At 40.0% G+C, this 27,663-nt stretch overlaps 2 protein-coding genes across 2 annotated transcripts in view; one reads left to right on the top strand and one right to left on the bottom strand.

Moving 5' to 3' along the window:
- Window positions 1-27,663, bottom strand: part of mcf2l2 (MCF.2 cell line derived transforming sequence-like 2) — a 74,502-nt gene that overhangs the window by 18,198 nt on the left and 28,641 nt on the right. Inside the window, 18 exon segments of the mRNA XM_018696355.2 lie at window positions 1,200-1,303; window positions 1,553-1,589; window positions 2,444-2,522; window positions 2,944-3,036; window positions 4,006-4,146; window positions 6,104-6,184; window positions 6,665-6,787; window positions 7,996-8,019; window positions 8,021-8,089; window positions 8,525-8,617; window positions 10,053-10,122; window positions 11,897-11,988; window positions 11,990-12,013; window positions 12,243-12,309; window positions 21,920-22,008; window positions 22,926-23,029; window positions 24,005-24,191; window positions 24,287-24,478. Coding sequence (XP_018551871.2) covers window positions 1,200-1,303; window positions 1,553-1,589; window positions 2,444-2,522; window positions 2,944-3,036; window positions 4,006-4,146; window positions 6,104-6,184; window positions 6,665-6,787; window positions 7,996-8,019; window positions 8,021-8,089; window positions 8,525-8,617; window positions 10,053-10,122; window positions 11,897-11,988; window positions 11,990-12,013; window positions 12,243-12,309; window positions 21,920-22,008; window positions 22,926-23,029; window positions 24,005-24,191; window positions 24,287-24,478 — 1,669 coding nt within the window.
- b3gnt5a (UDP-GlcNAc:betaGal beta-1,3-N-acetylglucosaminyltransferase 5a) lies at window positions 12,356-20,351 on the top strand. The gene is made up of 2 exons (XM_018696361.2): window positions 12,356-14,244; window positions 18,442-20,351. Exon 2 carries the CDS (start codon window positions 18,907-18,909, stop codon window positions 20,095-20,097), a length of 1,191 nt encoding a protein of 396 aa, XP_018551877.1. The 5' UTR covers window positions 12,356-14,244; window positions 18,442-18,906; the 3' UTR covers window positions 20,098-20,351.

Here is a 27,663-nt window from a genome sequence, read left to right as displayed (position 1 = left end):
CTCAGGTGTTTAACTGTGGACAGAGGTCTCTGCTAAAATGACCTGGAAACACTGTGTACAGAGGTCATTTTCACACAGAAATGGCACTTTAAAATTTGGATGCAGTCTGAAAGATAAGCATGTTATTACACAATTACAGTTGGTTTGATACTGTTGCTGTAAGTTTCTGTTCAGATACAGAGCAGCTGGGTCAGTACTAAACAAATCTTAGCCTCTAATTCAGATTTGTGAACCCGGTTAACGTTTAACTGTGGACTTTTCTGCTTTCTGTCAGTTTAGTTGCCCATCTCTTTCATTCTCATTTTCTGCATATCCTCTCCACTGTCACTATTCAGTAAAGGGACACAGTGCCCACCCTGTAAAACTGCAGCTTAACTACTTGGGACTGAGGATTAGCCAGCTGATGTCTCTATGGCTGTGGTATTAAATCTATAATGAACTTATATCTATAATGACTGGTCAAGCTCCAGTTTAACAGAAAGTTTCACTGTTGGCATCAAGTCATATTTTATCTGTACAGCTTAATCTCACAGATCACAAATTTGCCTCAGTTGGCGTTACAATCTCTACAGCACATGCCACCCTGTTTTTTTTTTGTGTTGTTGTTTGTTTGTTTGTTTGTGTGGGTTTTTTTGTAGATAGGACAGTGGAGAGGAGACAGGAAACAGGGAGAGAGGAGGGGAATGACATGCAGTAAAGGTCCAGCTGGACCAGGAGTCAATCCGGGGACCAGCTGCTCAAGGCACTCAGGCCCATGTGGTATGCACCCCAACCATTTGGCTATGGGGGTGCCCATGCCACCCTCTGTCTAATAAGGTCTCTTAAAAGAATGATGAAAGAAATAAAAAAAATAGTGGGAGACAAGGTGGTTCCCTGGAGATTTTACTGTGGAGGATCGCCTTGACTTAGACTTGGATTCACTTGGACTCTCTTTCCCAATTCTTCTTTGTGCATGTGTGTGTGTTTGTGCTGTCTCACATGGCCTTTTATTTCTATTTACCCTGTATCTCCACAGTAAACTCATCACTCAACAACTTAAGGCTTCACACCTCACTCCCCATTTAGAGATTATTTCACTAACTTGGGACTCAGAGGAAATGAGAGATGAGATGTTTGCTTTTGCAGGTCAAAAATCAATTTACATGATAATACATTTATTTTGGTTGAAGTTAGTTCTAAACCAAAAAGTGACCTCTCACCTCTTTTCTGTCTCATATTAGGGCTGGGGTTGGCCCTCCTGAAGCCGGACTCTGGACTTGATGAATCAGACTGTTTCAGCGCCAGCTTCCGTTGTTGAACATTCCTGTTGAAGTAGAGATGCCAGGTCATGCAGAATGTCAGCAACTTAATTTCCCACCATCTCCACCATCAGGCATTCTAATATGGAATGTCCTGACAACAACATGCAAGGTTTCAGATCTTTTGCAAAATCTGTATTATGGCAGGTGTTTACATTTTTAGCTCTTATTTCTTTTTTCTTTTTCTTATTTCTGTGCTGAGAGAAGACACCATGCTACTTTGTAGTTTGAGTGTAATGAAGTTGGTTGCTCACCTCATGGGGGCTCCATAGATGTTGAGCTGACTGGCTTCTGTGAACACAACAGAGAAATGACATTTTACTGTCAAATGATAAATATTTCTTCTTTAGTGCCTTCTACAATGATCCATATGACTGAAACTATTTATATGAGCACTTTCCTATAAGCCACCTCACTGATAAATGTCTGGTGAAGTGTAAGCAACAAAGACTATGTATGTATGTGTGTGTGTGTGTGTGTGTGTGTGTGTGTGTGTGTGTGTGTGTGTGTGTGTGTGTGTGAATTGTCTATCCTTTTCCTCAGGTGGTGCTCGCAATGGATTTAAATTGAATCCTATTACTTAATGCAATTATTGATCATTTCTGATTTCTGATCATTTCTCCGTCTCTCACTGTCTCTTCAGGACACAGAGCTGAAATAATGAAATGATGGCTGTTCCTCTTTGTCACACACACACACACACACACACACACACACACACACACACATATATATATATAATCTGTCAACACATCTTGGAGTCATCCTTCACTGTAGACAGGACATACGCTTGTGATTCTTTTGCACCAAGTGCAGAGTCAGGGAACTGTTCTCTTTCTAATACTGCCTATGAACTGAGGATAGAGAAAAAAGGAATTGCAACATACAAATATAATCATAATCTATTTAGCATTTTTATAGTTGTCACAGAGAGAGTGACAAAACACAATATTTATGACGTGTGAATCAATACTGAGTGTCTTTATGTAAATGCATATCAAGAAAAGAAATGTCTTATTTGACTGTCAGTCAGAATTCCACATGACCATATGAATACACAGGAAAACCACCTTCTGTGTGCTGCACACAACCTATCTTTGTGTTTGGGGAAAGGTGTGTGTGTGCATGTGTGTGTGTGTGTGTACCTCTGCATGCCTCGAGCTGGCCTGTAAGAACTTTACGAATCTCTGACACCCACATATTTTTCACATCCATGGAAGGAGCCTGGGGAAGGAAAGACGTTATTAGCAAAATACACTAAAAAAAAATCTAAACTCAGTGTTCATGTGAAATTTCACTTAAATGACACAAAGTGTGACATATTATGAAGATTTAATCAAATTTGAAACTTGAAAAACATCACTGAAAATGGTAATCAGAAAAGGAGGTGGTCTATATTCAAAAAAGTTGAAAATTATCGACAGAATCCAGGGGGAAAAAAATTTGTTTCTAGCTTGTGCAGTTCAGAGGTAATCAGCAAAATGCTGCTATTATTATTATTATTATTATTATTATTATTATTATGCCACTGTGAGGTGACTGATTTTTGAACATATCTGACAATTTTGGTGTCTCCAAACACTGATAATAATAACAACAACAATAATAATAATAAGGTTGCCTTACTCCAACAGCATCAACATACCTGGATGATGTAAACCACCTCTCTGCTGTTGTACCACACCTCAAACTTCTTGTTGTCTCCTTTGACGTTCTCTGTGATGCCCACAGCACTCATCTGTACAGACAGTGGGTCAGAGACACTGTGACTTTGAGATGTACCTTTATTGTTTAGAATATGTAAAATCTATGATATCAGCAATCAGTGAGAGCCCCAGAGGAAAATAATGCTGCTGGGCACTCCCCAGCCAAACACACACTTCAAGCCCTCTGTGCACTTTTATGTATCATGTTGCTTTCACCTTCCCATAATAAAGTACAGTGCACATAGAAGATTAAATTTGATTAGTTATTTTCCAAGACACCCTGGAACCAACCAGGACGCTTGGTCCAAAAAATGGTTCCACACAAGGGCACTGCATGGTACGATGAAACAATTTACATCCAGTCGTGATCTGTGGTATATATAAAAATGCAAAGCAGGCAAAGTTTATTCAGATTTTATATCAAGATCTTAGTGACTTCAAAAGATGGTACATTGTTGGAGTGCAGATGGAGGGGACTTTAGTCACACTGCCCAACAGACTAGTGGTTTAAAAGAAACAGTGACTAAAGTGACATCTGCATTTAGGTCAGTGGGAAAGACATCAGGAAAACGTGGTCATGAATGAATCCTCTCTCGTACAACATTTACAAAACATTTTAAGTAAATTAAGTAAATTTTGCATTGCTTACATCCACATTTACTTATATGCTGGCTCATTGCTGCATGTCTTGGTGTGTTATCACCACCTCATGCCCATGATAAACAACACAGGGCTCCAGTTAAAGAAAAATAGCTGCATAGCACTACTGGAGATCAATAACTCCACAGGTAACCTTTGATTAGCAATCACAATCAACTGAAAACATCTTAGCCTGCACACACCCTTAACATAAACACTCAGGAGTTTAGTATTTAGCTAAAAGACAAATTCTACCTCAGCTGTTGCTGTTTTAGACTTTATAGTTTACAGTGGAGTCACACGTGGCTGATGGATGATGTGGCAATAATGCTCTTGCCTACACATGACCATCTGTATCTGACCTTGAGTGAATGTTTGAAGCTGTAGGATGGGGTCTTCTCATGTCCATCTGTGGTCTCCTCTCGCTTCTTACAAAACAGCAGCATCTTGTCATACAGGAAGAGGTGCCTCTGCATGGGCTTAAACCTGGCCAGGTCCTTCACCTGAAATCAGAACATTCAGTGATTTTGTCTGTGTATTTCACAGTTCAACTATTATATTAATTTCTAAACGTATTAGTGTGTCATTGTCAACTGCAGTGTGGTCATTTGATATTATAAGTGTAAACATCCGAGGCTATAATAGATTACCTGTTACATGATTCTGGTATTGTTAGCAACTGTGTTTCTCCACTAATGCCATATTCCTCATTAACCCTCTTGCTTCCTGCATTTTGTTCCCCTTTGTTGCTTCTTTTCCCTTCCTGAATGTTTTCCTGCAAACTTTCTGTCCAGCTTCATCCTATTTTGTGCAGACACACCTGAGAAAATTTGTCAGTGCTCATTGGTGGTTTTCTTTACACATATTCTTTCTTTGAAATGATATAAAAAAATGTACTAATATACAAATGATTGGATGCATTTGAAACCCCTAAGTGAAACGTGAGATTTACTTTCCAACTAAAGAATGCACAACCGTGCTGCTCTGTTTACTTCCCTGATGTTCCTGTTTTCAGTTCATTTCCATACAATATGAAAATCTGTTAGCACTCTCTTTAACTTTCTTGAATTGATAAATCTTCATAAGGAATATCAAGGTAGCATTTCTTAACCTTTGCTTTGGCTAACTTGTTGTTATAAGTAATGCAGTATTGATTTCTGAAATAAATCTGAAACTAAACAGCATTATTGATAATGTAACTGCCTTTTTTTTTTAATTGACAAATGCGAATACCCTGGCCATGCAAATGGCCACCTCATGTATTGTTAGCTGTTATAATAGTTGATAGGTGATCAGGACTGAATTCTGTTACTGTGATGGTTTACACAGTTTCCAAAGTCTGTTATTGAATTTTCATACCAAACAAATGAACAGAAACCAACAGAGCCCAGCAGGTGTATTGGAGAAAATCAGATGTAATTCATTTACACACATTAATATACACTGATCAGCCATGATATTCTTCAAGTTTGGAGCTCAGGTCAACAGCTTTGGCTCTTTGTGTTCTAACATGTTTGGTGGTACGTGACAAACGTCCAAATGAATGTCAGGACCAAAGGTTCCTCAGCAGAACCATTGATGATGATGATAATGAGATGATCGATGTTATTCACTTCATCCAGTGGTCATAATGTTATGGCTGATCAGTGTATAATGTTCTCAAATTAATTCACACTCGCAGATATTTAATTTAACAGAATATCATATTAAAAAATATTCAAACATGTTTAAGGGATGTGAAGAGCTCCTTTTACACAGCCTGTTCAAGGCAGGGATGTTGTGCTGTTATTCCACCTTACTATTCTGTATACAAGGCACAAAGGCAGAATGAGGGAATGTTATTGTCAGATGACAACGCTGCTGTGTTACAGTCACACCTCTGATTCCACAATGCCAGCATGCTATCTAAAGTCACACACCAGCCAACTTTGCTTATTTACACTGAACCACACAAAGCTGGCATAATGAAGGGGCCTCTTCTAGTCAATACAGCACAACCTCTGTGTAAAAGCAGCTAAAGATAACACAATGCTGATGATCAGGCAAACAGGCTAAAATCAAAGTGGATCCACTATGTCTCCATCCAAAATCAAAAAATGAATGCACTAAATAATGCACTGTTATCTTTGACATTCCTTGTATCCAGTATACCTGTTAAAATGTGACAAATCAAACAATATGTTCCAGTAATTCTTATAAATGAATCATTTCAGAGCATAAACAGTCATTTGTGTGCATAATTAGTTTTTGTTTTGTTTTTTTCCTGAGAGAAAATCCTGAAATGCACCAAAATCGAAAAATGTGCTGCATGCAACTGAAAATGGTGAGAAAAAATGTAAAGTATACATATGTCTTAGTCGACTTCAGTTAAAATGAAAGGCATGGCATCCTAAAGTTTGTGAATAAGACCTCTGACGACGTAGGGACAGTAATGGCATCTATTGGAGTGTGAGGTCGTACCTTGCTGTGGCCTTTCTTGTGGTCAGTCCACACATTAAAGGATCCCTGCATCAGCAGCTTGCCCAGTTCACTCAGGTTTCCCTGTGAACATAAACACAGAGAAAAAGGTCTTATTTGACAGATATATGACAGTATGAGGCCTTAATCTCCTCCAGCCCATCCTCACACCAGAGAGCCCCACATTCCTCCACTACAGTGGCTGATTTTGGTACCTGCAGGGAATTCTTGTTCAGTGCTCATTAGTGTTTGGGAAGCAGCCCCTTACCTACAGTACTAATGATGGCTTATGTTATAGGTTTACTTAAAATAATAGCAAAGAATCTACATCTACTGTGGCGAGGCTGGCTATTTCCTTGCAGCTTGTCCTCACTTGCCAGTAATGGTGGGGCTTCTGGTGTGCCAAAAAGCCTCTTCTTCTAATCCTCGACTAATGCTGTGTAACCTCAAAAGACTTTACCACTTGTTGCCTTATTTCTAGAGTTTTTTCAGCTTCTTTATTTTCACAGTGTACATGATGATGATGATGATGATGAAGAAGAAGAATTAATTCCACATACTGACCTCAAAGCCAGTGATGGCTATCTGGTGCATGGAGTCATTGACAGACTTGATGATATCCAGCATGGTAGCTAAAGCTTCCTCCAACTCAGCCGTCCCCTCACTCTTACTGCATTTTAACATCTCCTGGAAGACAGGAATGAAGAAGGAGGTTAGAAAATTAGAATAAGACAGGATAAAAGGAACAAAAAAAAAAAAACTGGAAGGATCATGAAATCTGGCATGCAGGTGTTTGCACAGCAACACCTCAAAGATGATCCAGAGAAAAGAGAGGTGTCAGAGCAAAGGGTTTTCACTTTTTAATACATCTGCAAACATTTCTAAAGTTGTTTTTTGCCTTTGTTATTATGATAGTGAGTTCTCCTGTTGTGATTTCATCAAAACTGATTTTAGATGTTTATTACTCTGGGTTCCATGGTGAAAGACGAATGCCACTTTCCAAATCTGTGAGGGTCTGCATTAGAATTTCATCATCAGAGGAGTGTATGCTAGACGCTGTGCGGACGACCGTGAACCCACCACTTTGTTAGGTCTGCACACCAGCTGTCTCATTGTCAACTGTCAGCTGCTTCACTGTGATTGCAGACTCAAAAAGAGCTTTTAGTAACTTCTGTGGGGGATTAAGAGGAGCAGGCTGAACTAAGCAGCACAAAACAACACCCTGATATTAATGCACTGACATGTTAGTAAAACATAATTTGGATCATTTTTAATTGAAATCTTGTGGCTAAATGAAACAAGCTACTCAAACAAAGCAAGCAATCAGAGTTCATTGTCACAGCTCCCTCTGTGACCTCCTGATTCCTAGTGTTTCCAGTGTTCCTTTCTCTCTGTTTACCCCAATGTCTCCTCCCCTGTGTGTGCGTGTGCATGTGTGTGTGTGTGTGTGTGTGTGTGTGTGTGTGTATCACACTCTTGGCCACTCAGATTTTTAAGTGTACTGAGACCAAGTTTATTCCCATTGTTTTTTGATCTCTTTGCTGATTCATGTTCTCTTGTGCCTCAGCGTTTGTCCAGTCTGCTCCTGCTGCCTGACTCTGCTGTGCTTACTTGTCCCACCATGACCACCCTGCCACACCACTCACCTGCTCTTCACCACCAGTCTCAGCGGTCTCCTCCCTGCCTCTCCATCCCCCTGCCTGCCGGCCAGTCTGACTGTCTTATTATTTCCCTTAAAACCACTTCTGTTAGCTGGTGTCTGTGTCTTTGTCTGCCCAGAGGTCCAGAGCAAAACATTCAGGCTAAACGAAACATTAATGTCCTGACAGTATACACTGTCCGACAGCATTTTAATGTGTGTGACTGTGTGAGTGTGTGTGCAGGTAGGTAGTTACCTTGAGCATGAGTTGGTATTTGGTGAATCCTCTGGACAGGCTTTAGCAGGTAGGCATCCAGAGAGAGCTTGTGGTCCAGTTTCTTCTGGCATTCCTTTTATCAGAAACAACAAACATTCTCTGTCAGCAAAATTTCCACGTCAAAGCACACCCTATCCTCTTAGGTTAAGTCAAAACAAATGGGACAGCAACACTTTGTAAGATGTTTGAATTCTTGTGCCAGATTGGAAAATGTATTTTTAATGTATTTCTTAATGTATTTCTTAATGTATGGGAATGCAAACAAAGCTTGAAGTCTGTCATCATAAACAGCACCATACTGAACTTATTCATAACCTCCACCACAAACTCAAACTGTTATGCCACAGCTGTATAGGGCCTGCTAGCTAATGCAGCTAGAAGTTGTTGTTGTCTACTGATACTGTGTGTGTGTGTGTGTGTGTGTGTGTGTGTGTGTGGTGGTGTGGTGTGTGGTGTGTGTGTGTGTGTGTGTGTGGTGTGTGTGTGTGTGCGCATGCAAGTGCATTACCTGGAAGAACACACTGTCTCCACACTGTCTCCAGAGGACTTCAGAGCGGGGTTTATTCTGACAGTATTTCTCATACACCTGAAGCTCTTCTTTCTGACAACACAAAGACATGTCTGAGTGAAGAGAGATCCTCAAATCATCCACTTATTCCTTTAGTCTGTCAGATGTGGTAGAGGTATTCAGGTTTTTTACTTGAGAAAAAAGCAATAATATTACAATATAAAACTACGCAGGTATAAGTATACAAGTAAAACTACATAACTGTTATCAGTTAAACTTACTTTAAAGAGCAACTTGCAGGTTTGAGACCACAGTGAATCAATGTGTAAGGGAGATGATGCAGAAAACTAGTTTTTCAAAAGACTGTACTTATATATACACTGCAGTGACTTCCTGTGAGAGAAATATTCTTTCCTGACAAACTGGAAGTCACATAACATAGTGGAGACCAGCTAAGTTAGAGCAAGTTTAACATTAATAAATATGGATCCAAATGTGAGTTTTGAAACTGAAGAGGTTGAAAATGTGTATTCGTATGCATATGCCTGAACACAGCAGTATAATTCTGAGCCTGCTGAGTGTCCAAGAGACCAGGAACAGACCAGAGTCAGGAGAAATAACAGCCACAGGAGAGAGATGGAGTCATGGTGTGAGGAGAAGGAGTAGAGGACTGGGCAGGTGTCACGGTGAGTGAACGGCGTAAGCTAACGACAGCTAACGATGGCTAGAACGCAGCGTCCACATCACAACATTATAAAGTTTACTATCACATATCAGGATGTAACAAAACAAGTACTGGTCGTCTGCTACTGGCAGCAGTATTGATACTTGTCCATTACAGACACTGATTAGTGAGCATCCACCTTCATCAGCCTGTCTCTCACTGAATAATGTAACTCCTCACTGCGTTTGTAGAGCTGTACGTGGAGAGAGAGAGAGGGAGGCAAGTTAAGTTCTAGTCACAGGTGCAGCAGTGAAGTCTCCTCACCTGCACAAAACACACCTAAGCATGAAAGCTAGTTAGTTAGCGGTTTCTTTTCCTGTCAGGAAACTGGTGGATTGTATGTCCTGACAGGCTGGAATTTGAGCAGCCTGTACCACACACAATAATATGACATGATCAGACATGGATATTACACAGTAAAACTACTGAAAAAACACCACATGACTGCTCAAACTCTCCATCTCCTACTACTGCACATTGTGTAGAGTCGGAGTGATGACATAATCAATGTGACGTAATCTGATGCAATGTTGAAAAAAAAAAAAAAGCATTTTTAGGAGCTTAGCAGAAAACAGACCTTTATGTCCTGTAAAACATAGAAACTCTTGAATTAACTTTTCAAGTGATCATTTTCAGACAACATTAAGTCAAGATTTCTTTAAAAATTTAACCCGCAAGTTGCTCTTTAAACCCTAAAACTAATTCAATAAAAAGTACTCATATATTATAAAGTATAGCACCTGAAAATTGTACTCAAGTGCAGCACTTGTACTCAGTTACCACCACTATTTCTGAGCTACTCACCCTTTTCAGAAAGCAGGTTCCCACCAGTTCTGGTTTTTCTATACAGTCCTCCAGCTCCCTCAGAAATGTCCTGCAGGTAGTTTATGGATAAACAAAACAAAAGCAGACATTGTCATTTTCCTTTGTCAAATAACAAGCAGTTTTTAGCCTCAACAACTTGTTTTTCTTCAGTCCAGTTGCTATAGTCATTCATTTGGATCTTCCTGGATAAGCTGGCCTCCAGTGCTACTCGTCTCAATATCAAACAAAATATTGATGTGTCAGTTACTCCATACACCAATTCAGCATGCCATGGTTTATCGATTACATAATTTGGCAAATTAAATATGACCACCATGTGAAAACACCTCCTCTGTAAAAATTAAAGGGGGTTCCACTAACTTTTACATGACTGCTGGTTTATTAGTCAGCAGCAAAACTATTTAGCCTGTTAACAGTTGTAGAATGTCTCTGTGGTTCTTGTAAAGACTAAGAAGATAACCCTGACGATGTCATCAAGGTAATCTTGGCCACCTCACACTTTTAAAAGTTACTGTACCAAAAGATGAGAGGAAGTGCTAAAGTAGACAGGGATGATAGAGGAAAGAGAGAGAGAGAGTGGACAGAGATAAAGGATAAAAGGGAGAGGAGGAACAACTGCAGAGAGTCTGTAATCTGTCTGAACAGTCTGTGATGTCTCTGAATTTTCTGCTTGTTGACAGCTGCTTTGAATGACCATCTTGGCAGCACAGACGCTTTTGTTTATATGTGAAACACATGCTGAGGATGCAAATAGATCTGTAAATTACAGAGTGGCACCACAGTTTAGTGTAGTACATCAGTCAGTGCTCTACAGCTAAAATATGTGCAAATACTCGCTTCAGAGCCACAGTGCAGCAGCTGGTATTTGGGGTCCCAATGCAACCATGTTTTCTAAATGAGTGTGTCTGATTTAAGTTGAAAGTTGTGATGTGAGAAACTCCATTTGGCTAATCAGCACAAAAATATGTTCTGTTCACAGAGGGGCTGGAGCCAATCCCAGCTGGCACTGGGCAAGAGGCAAGAGGCAGGGTACACATTGGACAGAATGCCAGTCCATCACAGGGCTGACATATAGTCTATTCACATGCACATTCACACCTGCAGGCAGTTTAGAGTCACCAGTTAACCTGCATGTGTTTGGACTGTGGGAGGAAGCTGGAGAACCCAGAGAGAACCCACACAGATACAGGAGCAAGCAGGAACAAGGAAAGTTGCTACAGTGCTAACCACTGCACCACCGTACTGCCCTCACAAAGTATAGTATACAGTGTATAGTATAGATATCGTAACAGTAAATTCAGGTCTCATGTAATAAGACAAAAAACCCCAACAGACATGCTTTTCCAAAATCCTATACTTAAATTATGATTGTGAATTTAACATGGTTATAATCGATACATTTTTTATATAAACAAAGCATCAAATGACTGTATGTAATATGTTATCATCCAACTCTGCAGTTCCTCTTAGCTCTATTGTTTTTTCTCACAGTTTTTTTCTTAAGGGTTTGCAGACATTTTTTGTTAATGCTTCACTGCTCTAACCAACATCCTTCTCAGCTGCAGCAGACAGTTCTTTAAAAAAAAAACTGTGATAAACCCAGTGAACTCTATCTGCCCAACACCAAACATCAGTCACACAAAGTTAGCAATTAGCTGGTGAATGTAGTATAACAATTAACAACATGGAGATCAAAAATAGAGCTAAAAGGACAGAAAATATTGTGCTTAAATCTGATTCTTATCTGCTGTGGAGAGTTTTTATCCTTTTTTTTTTTTTTGTTTGTCACTGATATCAGTCTTTCCAAAATGTATTCCACCTACTTGTTGTGAAAATCATATATCTCTGGCAGGTTGCCAAACAGCACATCCCGTTTGTTCTCCAGTGAGGGAGGTGTGAGGTGGCTGAGCTCTGGAGTTATCTAGCTCTTCAAAATAACCCTGTGGAGCAGAGTGGAGAGATGAGATAGTGAAGAAAAAGTAAAATGATCCATAAATAAACTGGCAAATCAGGGAAACATCACAGCTAGTTATTTCAACCAAGGTCGAGAGAAACAGAGATTCTTAACCTCTGCCCATCAGCACTGTCAGACTGAGTCCACAGATCAACACCTACGAATGACAATTACAGACTGTGTAAAGATCAGAGTAGCAGGCAGACATTCTGTACCTCCATGATGCTTTGCAGTTCCTCCACATATAGCCTCTCTGTTTCAATCAGCTCAGTCATGATGTGTCTGCAAAAAAACAAACAAAAAAACAGGAAAGAATGGGATCGTTTCTAACATAGAGCTATTCATAATGAATCCCTTTTAGCAGTATTCTCTCCACAACCATTAATGTATGTATTTATCCAGTGTTGTTTTGTGGGTGTTTTTGGATAAGCAGTGAGATTAGACGTCTTCACAATTTGTCTCCAAATTGTCAAAACTGACACAATTATACAAAAGTGCAAGCATTTTACTGTGGGAAGAGGAAACCACAGTCTTCTCTTCAGACTTCACATCTGTGCTGCAACTGGAAGCCCTCAGTGAGACTCAGACTGAAAGTGAGCTGCTTCTCTCTGCTCTGACCTCATTATAACTAAGAATGTGCACAAGTACAGGGACACAGTGGACTATTCTTGTGTGGTCATTACCTGCATGTATGGCTGCTATCTTAGAAAATGTTTACAATGTAAGTGCTGCCACTAATTTGTGCAATTTCACACATGTGCTGCTGCAGACAGACACATACTTATCTTCCTGTTGGAGTTCAGCCATAATTAGGTTTATAGCACATGATATGAGTATCTGCTGATGTATCTCTGAGGACATGCTTTCTATATATTACTAAACATTACTAAAGTAAATTAATATTCTTTGCCAACAGAGGTAGCTCAAGAAAATAAAAAACCTAACATCCACTAACATTTAACTTCAGCTTTGTTTTGGTATGTTTCTGTATCATTAAACATTTTCAAGTAGTATGTTTGGTACTGTCAAGTACCAGAAGTTGGCATGTACTGTCTGATTAGATTTGTCATTTTCTTTCCTCCATGGTCATATAGTTTTAAGCACATTTTATAATTGCATGTTCCAGAACCTCCTTCTCTTAGCAGATGACCCATATAAACAATTGGTGCTCATTCAGTCATTATACAACAAGCTGAGTTCTACAGTGCTACGCTGCTGCCTGGGAATGTAACCCCCTCCTGTATTATCATTTATTTCAACAGCTGTTGAGAGTATTTAATATGTGTCCATGTTGATAAATTGTTGCGTATCTCAGGCTTTGCAGTGGGGATGGGGTGAGCTCAGGGACAGTCTGTGTCAAGCTGCTTTTGAAAGAAGAAATAATGTTATAATAATGCAAATATTTTCAAAATTGAGATACAGCAGGAATTGCTGTGGAACTGACATAGTTTGCTGGCATGAGGGATAACTCCAGGATTTTATTTTCCCATGTTTTGGGGTGTAATGATTAATTAAAAAAAAAAAAAAACTTTGCAAATGATCCACTATTGAGCAAGAACTGCTGAACCCGCTAAACAGCTGCTACGATTTAAACATATGGTTCAATTGACCATGTCAAAGTAAGTCCACTGAAGTACTTGTTTTTGCCACTGACAGGCTCAGATTGTCGTTACAACAACAATATGGGCAGGATTCCTACAGATACAGACCTTTTTTGTTGAACCACAGCCATTCCTTCATTTATTCATCCAAAACTGAAATTCCTTCCATGTTCATACAAAAATACAGACACATTCCTAAGAAAGCACAAGATAGAGGGAGGTGGGATAAAGCAAAGGGGAGATAAGAGGTCTCCCCCTGCTGCCTAGTGGTTCCTCCCCCTTTACAACAAGCCCCCACCCACCCCAGCACACAGTGTCTCTCTCTCTCAGACACATGCTTAGACGGACCTTCAGGGCAATCAGAGAAGGCGTTTGAAGCTCCCCTCAACTGCATCTGACAGAGGAAAAGTGACAGAAAAGGGAAACAGAAAAAGAGGGAAAGCAGAGTGGGTGAAAGAATAAAAGTTGGAAAGAGTAAGGCAGGAACAGTGAGTGTCGCAGGTAGACTGATACGAAGAGAGAGAGTGAGTATACACCAGCTGAGCTGAGCAGGGCAGAGAAAGAGGATTTATCTATATTTTAACTCACAGATCCACTGGACTCAAAAACAGCCCAGGTAAGTCAGGAAATCAGTGTGTATACCGATCAGCCACAACAGTAAACTACCTGCCTAATGTTGTAAAGGTCCCTTTTTGTGCTGCCAAAATAACACTGACTCTGTAGTGTCTAGCACTGGGATACTGGCAGCAGAGTCCTGTGGGTTAGAACACCATGGACCTGGCTTGTTCTGGTGCATCCCACAGATACTTGATCAGATAGGGATCTGGGGAGTTTGGAGGCCAGGTCAAACACCTTGGGCTCTTTATTGTGTTCTGAGTACAGTTGCAATGGTCTTGGTCTGCAACAATGTTTTGGGTGAGGCTGGTACATGTCAAAGAAACGTCCAGATGAATACCACAACCCAGAGCTTCCCAGCAGAACATTGCATTACAACGAGATGATCAATGTTATTCACTGACACCTGTCAGTGGTTTAATGTAATGTGATGTTGTGGCTGACCAGTGTACACATACACACACATGCACACACACATTATATATCTATATATATATCATATATATAGATATCAAATGAAGTATATATAGATCTATATATATTTCATATATATATTATAATTTGATGGGACTTCCTTCAATAATCCTGACAGAAGTTGCAAGTTGAAATTCAGTGAAATCAATCTGATCCATAATGCAACACTTGACTTAATCAGTTTACTATAAGTTCAGCCTTATTTCTGCAAGTTTTACTCACCAATGTTACTTGTTAAAATGATCAAATTAGGCCTGTCAAAAACTTAAACGAAGTCTCTGGCTGAGTTGCTGAAATAGTTGAATTTCAAAGACAGTTCCTATATTTTGCATTATTTATTTCAGCAGTGCTGCCTTTTGTGCATGTGGTGCTGAGCATGTAATGTCCGATTTGTGTCTGCATGTTTCAGGAGAAATAGCTTAAAATAACCTTAGAATCATTATAGATCAGGTTATTCATGTTCGCCTTGTCATGTGTGTATTAATTTACCAGGAGCCTTTGACACTTGAGGGGCTCTGAAGGCCCAGACAGCTGTAGTAATAAATGTCAACATCAACAGAAATAGATCATATAAACCTAAAGAGTCAGTCTAATATAATTTGACCAATAAGATACTTCTTTGTACCTGCTGCGGAATAATGCAGCACAGGTGTTGGTTTTGCTTGCATAAATGATGTACAAACAGATGAGACCATTTGGACATCAGTGGGTTAGTGACGTCATAAGCCTATGCTTAAAATTTACCTACCTCACAGAGGTGCAATGTTTGCACAAGGTTTGGTAATATTCTCTACATTAGTAATTCAGTACACTGTCATACTATTTGTTGAATTTATAAGTTGTTTTATAGGAATAAAGTATTTTCCATTATGAAGTTACAGAAGAAGCAATATAATAAAATCCTAGAAAAAAGTACAAATAGCATTCATAGGATTTAAAAAGTAATGAATTACATTATTCTTAATATATGTTATAAATCTGAAGTTCCAAGTTATTTTTTGAACAGCTGTGCTAATTTAAAAAACACTGTTTATGATTTTAATGATTGTTTTATGGGTGTTGGGACCACTTTGGCTAGCAAGGTTGTTGTTGTTGTTGTGTGTTATGACAAAAAAAGATCAGTTTAATCAGTTTTATGTTCCTTTTTGAGGAGAATTAAACAGATTTTATTGAAATTGTAAGAAAATTAAAAATGAAACTGAGATTAATTTAATTTCTATGGTAATTATTGTTATTAGTATTAAGAAGTCCTTGACTCTGTTGTAAGACCTATCATCAATATATCTAATCAGTCTTTTCAAAGAAGTGCTTTTCTCAATAGTATGAAATCAGCAAAGGTCAATCCAGTAGAAATTATTTGTGATACAACTAAATCTAACTGAGTGAACATCAGTATGGATTTAGGGAAAATAGAACTACTACCCATGCAGTGATGGACATGGCAGAAGAAATAACAAAGGAAGTTGAGAATTAGTACTCTACTGGTGTTTATATTGATCTGCAGAAGGGTTTGGATACTATAGATCGATCAGTTATTAAGAAAACGGGAGAAGTATGGGATAAAAAATAGACAGCAATGTGTGCAAATTGATGATACTATGTTGTGATTTAGGCAGATTGCCTGTGTAGTTACCACAGGGATCAGTGATTGGTCCAAAATTTTGCATACTGTAAATTAATGAATTTGTAGTTTTACTAATTTGTTAAAATTTTTCATTTTTGCAGATGATACAAATTTATTGTCCTCTGGTGGGGGAAATTTACAGGAGCTTTTGTACACTGTTAAAAAGGAGCTGGAAATTCTTAGAACATGGTTTGATGTCAATAAAAAAAAGACTATCTAAGAAACCAGTCTTTAAAAAAGCCAATCCAAAAGTGTTTATGAATTGTACATCACTAAATGCCATTACTATTACTGTATAAGTATTATATTTCAAAATGTACAAATTACCACTCCAAGGGTAGGACAAAGCCTAGACAGTGGATCCACTCATTGTATGTGTAGTCACAAGACCTCTGGATGTCAAGGCTCACCATGTGTTGTCAGAGCTTTCAATTGTTGGTTGAACACTAGGGTCCAGAGTTCAGTCAAAATATGCTGCTGTGGAATTATGTGTTCAGTCTATTATGTGGCAGCATTGCACAGACGTCGGCAGCTTCTCTGCTCAGGGGCTCTGTTGAGCTAAAGCCTCTCTATTATAGTTCTTTGTGCTAAGTCAGCACTTACATTCACAGTGTCCTCTGCAGAGTTAAAGGCAACTAGTCAGCATGGTGGACAGGCAGTTTTAGGGGTGTTTACAATATACAATGGTGTTTAAGGGCCAATCTGTTGCTATACACCCCCTCTCCCTGTTTTTGTTTCCCATTTCAGGCTGAACAATTTGAGGAAAATACTTATGGCTGTGTAACTAATCATAGTAAAAACAAAAAATGTCAGACTAAAACCTTTTTATAAGTGTAAAATGGCTCCAAATCAGGGGTGGAGTGGGAATAAAAATTGGCCCAGGACACACCATCACATACAGCTTGTGTCATACTCATATAGTAAACAGAGGTTAAATTAACTATGGTGATTTGTAGAATACATTTGTCTAATTGTTATTTATACAATTCAATTACAGATTCTATGACTTTTTTTTTTTTTAAGAAACTGTATCAGAAACATATTTTCATATTACAGTTCACAATTACAACAAAGTAGCTACAGTCTAAAATTTACATCTAAGTGAGTGGACACACTAACAAACACTGAACATTAGTAAGGGTAGTGTACTACTGTCCAATTTTGCACCATATTAAACGGTATTTCTATTTTTCCCTTTCCACTCTCTATAACTACAAGTTAGTGAGATTAGAGTTCATATGGAACAGTACAGCTGTAGATACAGCATTGGATCCTTCTGTAATAAAATGTCTGTATGTCTGTGTTAATCACACAAACTTTGATTACTTATCTGATTAAACCAGTTCAGAATTGAAGCTATACATTATCCTGCTAAATAAACTCAGACAAACAAACTGCAGAGTTAAAGCTGCTACATGCACAACTATTTGAAACATTTTTCTGGATTTTAAATTCTTTTCTCTGAGCTTTTAAGCCACACCTTTACATTGCTTTTTTTACTTTGCTATTCATGAAGAGTAAGTCAATAATAGTCCACTGTTGGCTGCCACAGTGTTGAAACAATGATAAAGAAACAAAGACATAAATGGCAAGCAGCTGGGCAAAGCCACAGGGCTGAACTGAAAGTAGTAAGCTAAAGAGAAGAACCACTGCTGTGTGCCTGCAGCTTGCTGAATGGGCTGATCACCACAATACAGCTACCTTTCTCTGCCTCCTGCTCTCTTTGGCTCCCTTCTCCCAAAATTTGAGTGCAACCAATGACAACTGTCATTTGATTAATATGTTAATATTTTTTGCAGTCAATGGAGAGAATAAATCACTTGATCTATTGATCTACTTCTTTTTTTTTTTTTTTTTACCAGGTCCCAAAAGTGACATTTTCAAACTTTTTGTTTGACCAACAGGCCAAAACACAAAAATGTTAAAGCCAAAATCACGTGTCTAAATTTCCGTATGATAAACAACTGAATGAATAAATAAATGAATGGGTCAGCCAGTCATTTCAGGACTAGTGTACTCCCTCTTCAATGTGTAGCCCAAGCATGTAAAATCATATTGATTGATTTCTTTTTTCTTTTTGTTCTTTGTTTTCTTTTTCAGGTCCCATGTGGTCCTGTGGCATGTTGATGTTACAGTAACCAGAGAGAGGAGGAGGGATAAATCAGCTGGGGAGAGGGGTAAAACTCACTGGGAGTTCTCCGGACAGAAGGAACAAGGAGCGTGTGAGCTGTCTGATCACCATGAGGCAGTGGGGCTTTTGCTTAATACAGCAGAGAAAATCCAGTAACAGAGTACCCAGATCACTGAAGAGCCTAACAAAGGCCTACTGGACAGTATCAAAAAGAGAAACCAGGTGGTAGGACAGAAGGAGGAGGGAAAGAACATACATGTGAGGCAAGACAGACGATAGAGAATGAAGTGAAGGATGAGAGGGAAGACAATTAGATAGATGAGAGGAGTATCACATTATAACATAAGACAGAGAAATTCATAGCTCTGGGAGAGTAGAAGTCTTGAAGACTTGAAGGGTAGTCAGTGGTTGGACATAAATAAGCAGTAGTCGCAATGTTCATCAACTTTCGTCGTATCCATAAGTGCCAGTGCATGCAGCTGCTCACCACAGGCCTTGTGATGTGTGTGGTGATGTTGTGTTGGGAGGAGCTGGACCACCATGTGGTCAGCCACATGAGATCCTATACATACCGATACCTGGTCAACAGCTACGACTTTCTCAATTCTTCCTTCACAATTACCTCTAAACCTCACTATGGTTCTGTCAATGTGGATGGTGGGCTAGGGAACTATTCATACCTCATTAACCACCCAGGTAAATGTGGAAGTAGTGATGGAGATGGAAAAGGCTGGGATGATGTCCTCCTCCTTCTGTTTGTGAAATCATCACCACACAACTTTGAGCGGCGTCAGGCCATCAGGGACACATGGGGGAATGAGAGCTTCCTTTGGTCAGAATTGGGGGCTAGTGTGAGAGTGGTGTTTGCCCTTGGCATGCACCCAGATGTCAGGCTAAGATCCAGGGTCCAGACTGCACTGTTGCAGGAGGACCAGGCCTATGGAGACCTGATTCAACAGAACTTTGTGGACACTTTTCACAACCTAACTACCAAATTGATCCTGCAGTTCCACTGGGGCCATAAGTACTGTCCTCAGGCACACTTCCTCATGTCTGCAGATGATGACATCTTCATCCACATGCCCAATTTGGTGAAGTACTTGCGGCAACTTCTAAGTAGCCATACAGGGGCTAAAGATCTGTGGGTGGGGCATGTACACAGAGGAGCCCCTCCCATTCGCCGCAAGGACAGCAAGTATCATGTTCCCCATGATCTGTACCCCTGGCCTTCATACCCAGACTACACAGCTGGAGCAGGATATGTGGTTTCAAGGGATGTGGCTGCAAAGATCTATCGTGCAACTCTGGTGCTTAAGTCCTCCATCTACATTGATGATGTCTTCATGGGGATTTGTGCCAACGCCATGGGGGTTTCTCCAAAGGAGCATGTGTATTTTTCAGGGGAGGGCAAGGCTCCATACCACCCTTGCATCTATGATCACATGATCACATCACATGGTCATGCCAAGGATGTGCGCTCACTATGGCAGGCAGCAACAGACCCTACAGTGTACAGCAACTACAGAGGATATATGGGTAATCTGTATTGCACAGCAGTGAGAGTGATGCTGCTGTGTCTGCCGTATTACCAAAACACATACTCCTGTATGGCTGCTTTTACATAAATGGTCTTTAGATGATGCAAGAACGTATGCTAAATGTACACAAGAAAATGATGGCACCTCACACAAACTTTCTTTCATGTTCTCTTTCATGTTACATTTCACTGTTTGCTGGCTATACTATGTATTTGCTATCTTGTAATAAAGTAATATAGATCAAAGCTGTTCTATTAAGCACTCGTACTTTACAAAATAAAACAAACCTATGACCAGAAAGAACACTGAAATTCGATATTGGCACTGGACACAAACTGTTGGCATTTAAATTGGGTGGTCAGAAACTCTTAAGATCCTTTGTCTTCTATGCTATTCCAGCTAGCCATTTGGAAGAAAACTACATCTAGCCAAATTCTGAGCTAAATGGTGACAGATAAATCAATTTCCCTACCAAGGTACAGAAAGAAGCTTGGGCCATTTGCTCATCTAAATTTCAAGTTTTAGATCAGTGGTCAAATTAGTGGTTGGGACCCCCAAGTTGTTACTATGGCAGCAGCAAAAAGATTACCTGGAAAAGTAAATGGTTAAAAGATCTATCCTACAAAAAAAATGTGTTTTGTGTATGAATTATTGTCTAGTTTTACTTCTCCAGTCCACAAAAAGCCTCTGCTTATGAATAAATTATATTTATAAGCACGTAATTGTTATTATTAGCTTGATTTTCAATGCAACACAAACAGGTAAACTATGAGTATCATTGCTGTAGGCACCTAACTTTGCCTCTTGGGGGCAGCAGAGACATGTTGTGGATAGAATATTAAAATATTACCACCTTTTGAGTTATGGTAAGTTGTTACTTAACAGGTGCTAATCTACAGATCCAGCATTTACAGAGGAAAAAATCATTCATTTTTAGTGTTTCTGGGAACCTGGCAAATGTAAGGCCAATATTCCCTGTTCTCAGCTTTTTGTTTGGTCTCCAACTGTCAAGGTCTGTCTTCCATGTGTTTCTGGTGTTTTCCCTTCCCCTGTGTTATTTGTCCTCCACTGTCTCTCTCTATCTCTCACTTTCAGATGGATGTTTGACAATTAATCAAACCACTCTTCACCAGAATGTTTTTTTAGCCTGTCTTGGCTTCACGTTTCCCATTGCTAATTATTGTGTCCAGGATTACTACAGGCCTGTCAGTCTGCACTATTATCTGTCTGTGTACCATGCTCCTCTTAAGCTAGCTCTGTCTAGCCTCCAGTTATTCTCCTGCCCGCCAGACAATCATCCCCCATCTGCCTGCCTGCTCCTTAGCTCTCCCCAGCAAACCAAGATTGCCATTTTCCCCCCATACATGGCTCCACACTCAACCACTGTCTGCTCGCCTCCATCTACTGTCAAACCCCCCTTCAATCTTTACACCCTGAAAAGAAGTCATGTTCTTTGTCCTGTTTTGAGTTTTGAGTCAGTGTCCTGAGTTTGGGTCCCTCTATTGATCATGACATTACTAACTCCTCTCTGGAAATATCTAGTTCTTTAGCTGCTAAATTCTTATGTTCATCAGTTAGTCAATAATTGTGTCTGTTTTGCTGAACAAAACATTGGATCTCATACAAGAACATTTGCCCATTCTTATCCTCTTTCTTTTTTGAGACTGATGAATACCAGCTGAGAAATTTCATAAGAGGGTGTGCACCTGTGAGATTTCATCATTAGCATAAGAAGAGAATTATTACAATTATAAAATGTAAATAGTTCTGTCAATGTCGCGTATCACCTGAGCAGCGCTGCACTGAGAGAGACATAATATGTAAGTTAACTCTTACACCACCTCTCTCTGAAATGTATGAAATGAACTCTCAACTGTTTTAGAGAACCAGTTGTGTGTTGAGTCCTTACCTGCGTCTGTTGGACAAACTCTCCTCTGTCTCACTGGTGACTACGACATGGGTGGAACCTCCTTGGCTTTCCTCATGCATCACCTCAATCTGTGACACACAAACAGGACATGGGCTTTGCATGATGCATTCAGGTAATCCTTGTCAACTTGTAAAGTAAGAAAATATCATGTTTTTACCAGGTAATTGCATTCAGGTGGTCATAAATATGTAACTGGACCAGTTAAGCCACCGCAGAGTACTGATTTCAAGGACAACATATATAATATATTAACCTAATATAACCTATATATGCCTCTGAACTGGCACACAGCTTGGTGGTGATATGGTGTTACCATACCAATACAAAACAATAATTATTTGTTTAAGGTTCCAGTTGTCATCTCAAGAGTCTTGTATCCTGATAAAGTCCGAAGTGGATTTAAAATACTTAGCTACATATACATTGCTACATCATCTACACATTAAATGTACATTTTGATGTTGTGCAATTTGTGTAGTTTGAGGAACAAAAACATCTTTTCATAATCTTTGATCTAATAAGCTCTCAGTCAGTTTCTGCTCCCTGGCTGTGCAAGCGTGTCACTGATGACTCGTTCTGTAGATGTTTGTGTTTTACTCTGTCGTATTTTAGCATCCACACACCACTGACAGACAGAGGTGTAAATGAGACAGCCTCTCACAAAAACATCAGTTCATAATCTCTGTTGGATGAATTTATTCTGGAGACAGGCTAATTTGTATAAACTTTTGAAATGTTCTTTGTCATACATGGCTGGGCATTGAAATTCTGTATCATTGTTATACCAACCAATGTACTTTGACACTACCAAGTATAAAGCACTAAGACTAAGACTAGCTAATGTAAAGTAAGCAACTGTTTAGCTTAATTAGCCACACATCTTAAAGACAGGCAAAGTCTAGTATACTTTTAGGTGAGACGAACAGGACTACTTGTTAAGAGGGCTTTACTAATGCAGTGAGGTGTCAAAGTGGGATCAGAGTACCTTGATGCCTCCCTTGGCCTTGCGTATGTTCTTCCTCTTGTTGGGATCAGCCTCAGCTGGCTGCTTGCCACTGTTAGAGTTATCAGAGGCTCTGCGAGCCAGAGCTGTAATGTATTGAGATGACACAACATAAGTAACTATAATAATATCTCTCATCAGAGCTTGTGCTCAATCACAGTATGTGCATAAAAGATGAGTTCAGATCATGGTTCAAAAAACAAGCTTTGATGCTTAGGGTGTCAGTTGTATCTAGGGTTGCAAAGGGGAGGACAATTTCCAGTAAATTTCCTGAAACTTTCTAGAAACTCTAGAAGCTGGGGAATTTTGTAAATATTCCAAGCTGGAAACTTATAAAATATTTTATGATTGATTCTGGATAAACAAATAGAATTAGGCTAGATGAATAGATGAACACACCTCAATCAGCTGCTAAATGAAACTCTAAACTTCAGTCTATGAACAGAAAACTGACAGACTGCAGAAGAAACTGTTGAGCTACCTAGCACCATGATAGCTCGCCTCTTATATGGCCAATGAAATGGTGTTAGCTAGCTTACATTTAGCATATCTGATTGATATTGATATTGATATACTGTAAACACATTTTAATTTAATTTTTTGCTCTTTCAACTTTAACGTCACAAATCAAATGTACTGAGCCCAGTAATCTGATCCAAACTGACTGACCAGATGTAGTCTGTGTGCTCAGATGCAGTAGTGAAATGATCTGTGCACGTGACGGAGGAATACACAGTGCAAGCCAGAAATTTAACTGAATTTGCATTAAGTCTGGTTGTTTTAACCAAGGTTATACTGAAAAAAATTTGTTTTTTCAAATATATTTAAGTTCCCTGTTATAGGCTAACCTGCAATTTTGCAAATTTCCAGTTTATTTCCATTAATTGCCATTAATTCCCATATATTCCTGGTAATTCCCATGGAGGGTTTCCAACTTTGAATATTCCATTTTGCAACCCTAACTGTATCACAGGCTATAAAAGTTTCAAGGGTTTGAACCTGTCACACCAGGTTTATCAACTGCTGTATAAATGAGTTAGTTTTGAAAACATCAAACTGACGCTGTTGGCTCCCTGTAGTCCTGGTCGGGTTCTTCAGTGAGGGCCTTTTTGGAGAGGACTCAGGCCGTGGGGCAACGGGCTGGACAGGCCTCGTCTGTTTAGCTGACAGTCTCTTCAGACTGACATGCCGCTTCTCAAACATCTCCTGAACATCCTCCAGTCGCTTCAGTGCCTTCAGGACACTGATCTGCAGGCAGAGAGCTCACCATCAATCCTTATCCTCATTATTTTTGCAACAGAATATCCAGTCATCCTGTAAACTAATGTTTTTGTGCACAATACCTTGATATCCTCAGACAGGACAACTTCATACTGGTTGTGGAGGTTCCTCAGTTCAGTCAGTTGGCTCTTTTCTGCTGACTCCAGAAAGTGTTCGATGTCAGTCAGTGCTGACTCTGCCCCTTCCTGTGTCTGACACTTATCCACAGCCTGGGAGGCCAGTAGGTAGATGCCAGACTCACACCACTGGTTTACCTGTACAAAGCAGAATTTTTTCTTAAAAACTCAGCAAGATTTTCATGTTCCAGACACCAGTCCCCTCCCATGTCATGGCCAAGTACAACAGCCCTGGCCGGTAAATCGGCAAGCTTGCTGTTTTATAATTACTTCATCCCAAGCCAACGCTGGATCCCTACAGTTACCTGGCTAACCTCTGCTTGTTTGCTCAGTAATGTTATCGCTATGGTCGGAGTGCAACTAGTGCACTGACAGGGTTGGTACGAACTTTATGAATGTTTGCACCTGCCTACTTACTTATGGACTGCAAGTAGGGCTGTGCATCTTTACTGGTCTCACGATTCGATTCGATTACGATTATCATGTTAACGATTCGATTCGATTCCACGATGCATCACAATGCATCACGATGCTGATGCTTAAATTCTTTAATCAATTAATACACGCAGTCAGATAAATATGAACTCTCTTCTTTATTAATTAGAAAGTGCTTCAATAACAGCAATGTCTAAATAAAATGTAAACCTAAATAAAAGTACTTCTGCAGTCTAGCTGCAGCTTCTAGTAACTGTCCTCTACTTTAAATGTTAATGTACAAACATCAAATTAAGTTGTAAACCAAAATAAATAGCCATGGCCTAGCCTGGTTACCTATATTATTTGTGTGAAAATGGTCATCATCACTAAACCACACATAAATCTGCACCTGTGTGAGACTCATACACCGCTCTCGTTTGCAGCACATGCGACAAAATCTGCCAGTCTTCGTTAATGTAATGCACCGTTACTGTTAAATAGGACTGAGTCGCAACAGAAGTCCAGGAATCACATGTTAAAGCTACTCGATTATCTTGGCTAATTGACGCCATTACCTGGACTTTAGTTTGATTGTAGAGTGCAGGTATGACCTTCTCTGTAAAGTGGCTACGTGATGGAAGCTTATACCGCGGCTCCAGCGTCTTCAACAGGTGGCGAAACCCGGGGTTTTCCACGACCGAATAAGGCCAAAGATCCGCAGCAATGAAAGCCGCCACAGACTGGGTTATTCTTTTAGCTTTCTCAGCGTTCGGCGGCAAAATTGACAGTTTTTCATCTATTCTTGGCTGAGCTGGATCCAGTGTTTCCTTTGCGGTGGTAGGCGTTAGCTTCTCGGAGTGAAAACGGCTAACGTGATTCCTCAAGTTAGTCGTATTTCCAAAGTACTTGATTTTTGTGCGACAGATTTTACACACAGCGTGCGTCTTGTCCAGTTCGTGCTTCCCGGTAATTTCGTAAAATCCGAAATGCGCCCAGATGTCCGCTTTTAGAATACTTGGTGTATTTTTTTTATTACTGGCTCTCCGTGAGTTTCACCGGCACCCGCCATAATGCGCTAGCACTGTTCTCCCACAGTTCAATGCAACGTTGCAACTAGGACGCTATTTTGAACTTGACAACTTTATTGTCCGATCGCGACCGAAAATCAAGGGCAATGCGAGGATGCTATAATCGATTATGCTCTGTCAGTGCATCGATGCTGAATCGTTCACGTCCGCATCGCGATGCATCTTAGAAACGATCAATTTCAACACCCCTAACTGCAAGTATGCATGCAAGTGCAAGCAACAGGAAGCGGGTTGCAGGTCACCCTTAAAAAGGCAACTGTTTGCAAACCTATTTGCACTGAGAAATTTATGTGGTCTTTACACTGCCCCCCAAAAATTTATACCACTTTTAATAAGTGTTAAAAGCCCAAGTGGCTGTAGCCTAAAGCCACACAGAACAACGGTAGAATTTTAGTGTTGTTTCAATATTAAGAAGGACTGACAAAAACTAAATCACAAGGTTGATAACAAGTAGTAAAGGTAGGATACATAAAAGCAGGGCAAGAACTTGATTAAGATCACAGATTGTCACAACTCTAGCTGTATATCCATGTTTTCCTGTGTTTCTGCGTTCTCCCTCTTCGTCTTCCTGAGTGTCTCCCTGCTGCCTCACAGTCCTATGATTGCTCCATTAAACTGCTCCCTGCTCCCCCTGTGCCTTTTCTTCATATCCTCTGACTCCAGCCAAACCAAATTATGATGTGAGCAATCAGGAGCTGCTGGCAATGGTGCTAGCATAAGAGGAGTGGAGACACTGGCTAGTGGCCATTCAAAGTGGAATCCTGTAAGTTGGCTCCTTGTTTTATTGGTCCCTTTGAGATTGACAATATAATAAATCCAGTTACGCTTAAACTGAAGTTACCTCCATACCTGAGAATCATCTGCCACCAAGGCCGGAGGCTGTGATACCTGGTTAACTGGGAAGAGTACGGTCAGGAGGACCAATCCTGGATTCCCCCTAGCTTCATTAGTGGATGCCTCTCTCCTTTCACCCTGGTAAGATGTCAAGAGGCATCTGGGGAGGTTCTGTCATTGCTCCAGCTGTATACCCAGGTATTCCTTGTGTTTCTCTATTCTCTCTCCTTGTCTTCCCTAGCATCTCCTCCCCTCGTTTCTGCTCACCTGGTTCATCTGCGCACCTGTGCATCATCATCAATTAACCCCTGCAACAGAATAATCCTGCTTCATCAACGGTTGTCCCAATATTTACCAATGTTAGTTAACTACTGGCTGCTCAGCATTACATGTGATCTGAGGAATATCTCTTGTGCTTTGTTACTAACTTTGTGTCTTCTGTGCCAATGCTGCTGTCTTACCATACTCTCTTGAAAGCCCTGTCCCTGCCATTTTCCAGCCACCCACCTGCAAACCACCAGCCACACCCTTCACCAGCCAGCCTACCTGCTCCCCTCATCTTCATCTCCCCCATCATTCCCCTCATCCTTTAAACAACAACTCTTTCCCTGTCTCTGAGTCTGCATTCTTGGTCCATAACAGTCATTATCATGGCAGGGTTTCCACCACTGTATTGTAAGCCTGGCCTGAGCATTTTCTAAAAACATATTTACATGGGCATGAATATCTTCAAGAAAACAACAGGTCCAAGATCAGTGTTCTTTCCTCAATGTGCATAAAGGGATGTTCAACACAGGTTTTTCCTTTGTGACATTTAGGGAAAACCTGAATAATTTATTCAAAGATTGATTCAAGGCTGATCCAAAGTCAGTTTTTGGATTGTTTGGACTTTTTCATGTACACATGTAATGACGTGTGAAGTGAAGGAAGTCTAACTTGTGTTTCTAGATGGGACCTCTGTAGACGTGTATATGACATACACAT

Source organism: Lates calcarifer, linkage group LG17, assembly GCF_001640805.2.
Source record: "Lates calcarifer isolate ASB-BC8 linkage group LG17, TLL_Latcal_v3, whole genome shotgun sequence".
NCBI lineage: Eukaryota > Metazoa > Chordata > Actinopteri > Centropomidae > Lates > Lates calcarifer.
Note: the sequence above shows the minus strand (reverse complement) of the source record. Positions and strands in the feature narration are given on the sequence as shown.